This window comes from Haemaphysalis longicornis, unplaced genomic scaffold (genome assembly GCF_048455015.1).
Source record: "Haemaphysalis longicornis isolate Haplotype H1 unplaced genomic scaffold, Haemaphysalis longicornis Haplotype H1 scaffold_12, whole genome shotgun sequence".
Taxonomy (NCBI): Eukaryota; Metazoa; Arthropoda; class Arachnida; order Ixodida; family Ixodidae; genus Haemaphysalis; species Haemaphysalis longicornis.
Genome location: NW_027526225.1, coordinates 103090389 through 103096388, shown reverse-complemented (window position 1 = coordinate 103096388; position 6000 = coordinate 103090389). Strand labels below are relative to the sequence as shown.

Genomic DNA, 6000 nt, shown 5'->3' with positions numbered 1-6000 from the left:
GCCAAACGCATCCAAGCCAATCCAATCTGCGCCAAGTTTGTGAGGCTTGTGATCGTTGCGACGCTCTTACGCATTGGACAATGAGTTCTACAGACTTTTACCTGCGATATTACGTCGGCCACAAGGGCAAGCTTGGCCACGAATTTCTCGAGTTTGAGTTCAGACCAGACGGTACGTACTTATAATTCCTGTGCTTTGTAGGTAATCGGCTTGGCCGCATGGGCGACGACTGGAATCTCCCCGCTCTATGACTAGCGAGGCTTCTTCTTCTATGTCTGGATTATTTACTATTATTTTGTTTATTTCTAGCTTCCTTATACCAGGGTACAGCTACCACACCGTACGCAACAAACTAGCGTGTGTGTGTGTATCGCGCGAAATAAAGTTTACCACCTTGTTGATACTGTGGGCTGAGCGAGGCTATTCTGGCTTCGTAAATACGCACTTTCCACCCATCCTATTTTGTTGAATAGTTATTGCATAATGACAAAACGTGGCTGGGGTAAGGATATGCTTCAGTGGCATACTCTACTGAGCTAGATTGTAAATTGTTACACGTCCGGTGTGGGCTGCGTACTCTTGGTTTTGTCCTCGAAGAGTGCAGCCAGTGCGGAAGTTTTCTCTGACGTGTGGTTCAGACCACTTTTTGAGGATCAAAACATTCGGTGAACCGAGATGCAAACACGTAGCTCATTGTGACAAGTGTACTTCCGGGATCACCTTTCGAAGCATGTGGGTTGAAAAAAAAAAAAAAAACTTAGAACCATTTGTCGATTTCCAGCCATTTAGTGCGTCTTGATTGCTTTCTCAAAAATGGCTGTGTTTTTGTTTCAGGAAAATTGCGGTATGCGAACAACTCTAACTACAAGAATGACACCATGATCCGGAAAGAGGCAAGTTCTGTTTGTGAAATATGTACGCTTTTTCACCAGCCTGTTTGTGCCTTTAAGCAGGAAGGTGTCTCCTAGCGAATTTCGATGCTTAATTCAGTCAACTTTGCCCGCCCCCCCTCCCCCCGGATTTTCTCTCATCCACCAAGCTGTATCATTGTCTGTCCCATGTTGTAATCCCAACCCGCGCACTCATTTTGATACTTGTGGGCTCAGCTTGTCTGCTCCCCACAAACCGCATGTCCTGCCCAACTACACTTTCTTACTTCTCCTTATAAGCTTATCTAAAATGTCTTTCATGCACTTCTGTGCTCTTCAACAATCGTAAAGTGGTCACAAAGATTCTTAATTCTAGTGCCTTATGCTGTAAACACGTGCTCTCTTGCACTTCACAGCTGTTTAGCGTCTTTAAACATGTCCATAAACTATACTTCATGCCGTTGAAAACAATTCAACCAAGCGGTGCAAAGGTTCAAATTGGTTTTTATGTGGAATTCAGTCTGCACAAGCACTTTATTCAAATGGTGGCTTCAGATGATGAACTCACGTCTCTATTACAAGGTTCACCACAGTGGAATGCTCCAGTTTTTATTTATTTCGATCACCTGGGAATCCTAAACATGCGCTGAAGTCTCGTACACACAGGTCATTTTTGTTCTTTTCCTGTGATAATTAAAAAGGTAGTCGTGTGAGGGGAATTGAACCAGTGACGTCTTTGATTCCTGGCCGCGGCAGCTGCTTTTCTGATGGAGGTGAGGAGCAAAAACGCCCGTTTGTCCAAGATTCTGGCGCTCGTTAAAGGACCCCAAGGTGGTCAAAATTAATGCAGAGCTCTCCATTACGGCGTGCCTCATTGCCTGCGTTGTGTCGGCGTGTTAAACCCTACAATCAATCAACCAATCGTACCAGTGACATCATGTCCAGAGGTGCAAAACCTTAGCTACTGAGCCGCCACAATGGATCTATAAATATACTGTTCTATCAAACTGCCAAACATATTGTACTTATGCTTATTGCAACATTTAATGGTGTGACATCTCAAGGCATGAATATTTTGCCTGTTTAGACTGAGACTAAGCAACCAAGTTGGAAATTGACCACTGCTGTTTGTAGAAAGTATGCAGCAATCGAAAGGGGAGGGGGTGGGGGTTAGTGCTTTAATTTCAAAAGCTTTGCAAAAGCACTAGTTTGTGTGTTGCTGCCTTTTCCTGTGTGTCATGTTTGTTCACATTGGCTTTGTTCTTCCAGGCCTACGTACACAAGTGCGTCATGGAAGAGTTGAAAAGAATCATTGACGACTCAGAAATCATGCGTGAAGACGATGGCCTCTGGCCCCATCCCGACCGAGTTGGACGACAGGTGGGAGACCATCCTGGTGATGCCTGCTAAGGCATTTTTAGCATTTTTCAGGGTTACGCTTTGGTTCCAAGCTGCACCGACTGTGTGTTTTTTGACATTCATGGTGGTGCTGTGGCAAAGCTGATCACTGATGGCGCAGCTAGTGTAGCCCTGTCTCGCTGTTTAAGCAACCCAGTATCGCCAGTGGATTTGGCTTTGTCACCATGACTACAGGGCTTCTTATAGGAATGGAAACAGGGAGTTCTTACTCGGCAGTTTTGAAGCCCTTAGTTACGAAGCCATCAAAGGTACATTACACACACCTGTGGACAGAATTGCACTGTCCCTCATTTATAAGGGTGTTTTTGAAGTTTAATATTTAATAGTTTTATCGCTGAAAGAAAAGTGTCGGTTGTTTGGTGGCTTGAAGACTTGCTTGCTGTGCGCCTTAGGCACTTGTTTGTAGTACTTCTCGCTGTTGATCTTTGCAGATTAGTATTTTAATGGTTGCTTCTTGTTGATAAACTCGCAAAGCTTCCACTCCTTGGCACTTGCTTTGCAATGACTATACGTAGAGCTGGATAAGCTGTACCCCTACTTTTCACATGTACGTTATGTGCACCGCATTATGAATATCGACACTCCAGAGCATAACCTGTAGATTCATTTTAGCATCTAGTGAACACAAGCCTGCTCAGTTTTGCACAACAAGGGATCGTATGAATTTTGTGGTGCACCATAAAATTCATAGGTAACTAACAAGTTACTAGCAAGACAGTAGGGCTTTCTTGCAGACACTTAAAGGGACGGTGACAACAGAATAAAGCCTTGTTTTATGTGAAAGGAACTAGCCTTGATGATTTGCTGAACTACATATGTGTGCCGCAGAGCAAACATAGTCTACAAAACTTGGAACAGATTTGTAACGTCGACAATTTGCCTAAGAACGCTGGTGTTTTAAGGTCCTGCCGTGACTGAAAGAAATTTTTAGGCGAACTATTCAAGCCAGGGCTTTTTGGAAACACGGTAGTCTAGAAGGAATTTTTCAAGCAAGGTTTCAGGCAGTGGAGCGTTGCAAGTGTAAAGGGGGTCCTTCCAAATGACCCTTCTGCAGGAGCTGGAGATCGTGATGGGCGACGAACACGTGTCCTTCACGACGTCCAAGATCGGCTCCCTGGTGGACGTGAACCAGAGCAAGGACCCTGAGGGCCTGCGCTGCTTCTACTACCTGGTGCAGGACCTCAAGTGCCTCGTCTTCTCCCTCATCGGCCTTCACTTCAAGATCAAGCCCATCTAAAGCTTCCATCTCTCCTCTTGCCTCTCCAGTCAATAAAGCTGCTCCCCCATCAACCGTCCTGCTGTTTACGTTTCTGCCACGGCACTCGGATACAAAGGAGGTGGCTACCTGCAGAGCTAAATGTGGAAGAAGGCAAGCTTGGCATCCACATCTTGACAAGGTTGCTCACTGACACTCAAGCTTTGCCCAAGGGAGGAAACGGGTACTTTTTTCGGCCGGGTAAGGATAAAAAAGCGAGCTACCCCTCTGTTGAAATGACAACCATGGGGGAACACACAGCCTTCCAAAATCAAGTCCAAATGAAGGGAGCACCTGTTTCTTATCTGGACGGTTTACTGCAATGTAATTTTACTGTCAAGTGCTTTTCAGATACGTTGCATTCCATGGCTTTCCCAAGCATTCAACTATTGTCGTCATTGGACGGAGGGGTGCATTCTCCAAGTTTGTGTGGCCATCCATTCCTCTCCAAACCCAACCTGCTTTGACCGTGCCGGAATGGTGCAGTCGGATAGACACATTGGCTTCATAACATGAGGCACCCAGGTTTGATTCTGACCATAGTGTTTTTTTTTTTTCCCCTTCCCATTTCACCCACGATCGTCGCGAGACGATCGTGCTTTCCTGCAATGCATTTTGGGTGGCCTACAGACATCAGTATGAAAGCTTCGCTTTGAAAAAGCCATTACCGTTGAACCTTGTTATAACTAAGTACGATCTCTGGTTGGCCGCTTCATTTCAATGGCATTTGTTCTTTTATAACGAAACTGAAGCCATGAGCCATGCGCGATATTGGATATAACGAAGAAATATTTGATCAAGAGGCTGAGAAGCTGCTTGGAAAAACCCTCCGGCACCCGAAACTGCAGAAGTATAAAGGCCCTTTTGTTCGTGGACACTGTGGAAAACTCCATCCTGCTCAGTGCTGTGAGTATCCACCAGACGAAGACCACATCCTTCTTCAAATAAATAATGACGCAGTCCTGTTTCGCCAAGCGAGCTCTGTTCTGTTGTGATTTCACGTACTCGTGTTCCGGTTCATTGATCTCAAAATGCAACAAGGAGAAAGGTAAGGGTTACCTTGTGTATCGTGGGTTGGAAGCCTAAAACTGCATTTTTGTATCAAGTAGTATTACTGCACAAGCCAGATTGTCGATTTGTTAGAGCTGATATTGTATTGCCCGGAAAAACTGCCTAGGAGGCAGTAGTTACCACGGTTTGAAGCCTGCTGTTGTACTCTTCAAATAATTTAGGGGGAGCATCAAGATAGAGCCAGTCCCCTATCAAACCCATGCGACTAACCAGTGAGGGAGATGTCAAAATGTACTGCTTGCTTAGGAGTGCACTGTTGCTGCACATCTTCACTGCGGTATCGCCCAAGCAGTGTCAAGGTGGTTGTTTGTCATTTTCCAACTGTGTTGGCATGTCCAAATCTTCGGCATAGAATCCCTTCTGACGAGGCAATTTTTTTTCCTCATTGAGGCCGTCGAAGTTACCATTAATATGTGAGGCTACATTTTCGGTTGACTGTTCAAGTTAGTATATAAGCAAGCAGTCGGGGTAGTATTACAAGTTGTCATGCCTAAGTGATAAAAAATTGCTGTCTAGTAAATAGAGAGCGGTTTAGCAAGAGTGATTCGGGTCCAACAAACACGTAATGATGAAGTCCCCAAAAGTGTGCAGTTTGTTTCTATAGACATAGACTTGGAGCTAACATCGATGCGTAATTACATTTACGTGGTTACACCAACTTCGGGGTTGGCAATAATGCTCGGCTGCTGGCTAGTTGTCTCAGTCTTTGAAAATAACACTTCCGAGTCAAGTAAAGCGAGAGTAATGCTCGCAAACTTAAATTTGTGCACTGCAAAGTGGGGGTGGTAAAATTGGTAAAACCGGTCTTTGTCACCTAGAGCACATTGTCACCGTGAAAATTGACACAAGTTGCCACTCTGCCTGATCACTTCCAGGAGCATGACTGTGAGCCACTATTCCACAACACCACAACTCTGTTCAACAACACGTGTGACCACCAGGAAGTTGTTGAGGGTCATCCACATAAGCCGAGAGTGTGACGAAAGCATTAGATCGCCCTTTGAAGGGAGTATCTGAGCAGTGCGTGTTTTGTATGCGTTTATGGCACAAGGGCGTCGAGGCCAAAGAGCTCCATTTCAGGGTGTGTGATCTTCCACACAGTAAAATACAATTTGGAAGGACGTGAGGAGGCTAAAAATTAAATCATTGATATGGGATGTGAAAGGCCCTCAGTCTAAAATGTTTGTGAAAAATGTAAGGGCAATGCGTAATATCTTGGTGCATGCGATGAATAGCTATGGTGCGTCAATGACCGTTCCATTTGTAGTCTAGCTTTTATATTGCTTTTTATGCTTTGAAGAATGCTGTTACTACCACATGGGCGCGCAGTATATTGTTTGTTTGTCCGATAAACAGCAGTTAATAGTGAGCACCTGTCTTGAGTTA

General features: G+C 44.9%; 1 protein-coding gene across 1 annotated transcript; it reads left to right on the top strand.

The window, feature by feature from the left end:
• On the top strand, positions 1-3578 carry Mago (mago, exon junction complex subunit). Its single transcript, XM_077693959.1, has 4 exons — positions 1-171; positions 835-893; positions 2139-2249; positions 3343-3578. The coding sequence occupies exons 1-4, from the start codon at positions 81-83 to the stop codon at positions 3523-3525; spliced, it is 444 nt and encodes a 147-aa protein (XP_077550085.1). The 5' UTR covers positions 1-80; the 3' UTR covers positions 3526-3578.
• Positions 3579-6000: the final 2422 nt, after the last annotated feature.

What these genes read in the sequence shown, in the direction of transcription:
- Mago (XM_077693959.1), top strand. Translation starts at nt 81, where the DNA reads ATGAGTTCTACAGACTTTTACCTGCGATATTACGTCGGCCACAAGGGC. An exon ending in ACACCATGATCCGGAAAGAG is followed by an intron (nt 894 to 2,138) that starts GCAAGTTCTGTT and finishes TTGTTCTTCCAG; the next exon opens with GCCTACGTACACAAGTGCGT. An exon ending in CCGACCGAGTTGGACGACAG is followed by an intron (nt 2,250 to 3,342) that starts GTGGGAGACCAT and finishes ACCCTTCTGCAG; the next exon opens with GAGCTGGAGATCGTGATGGG.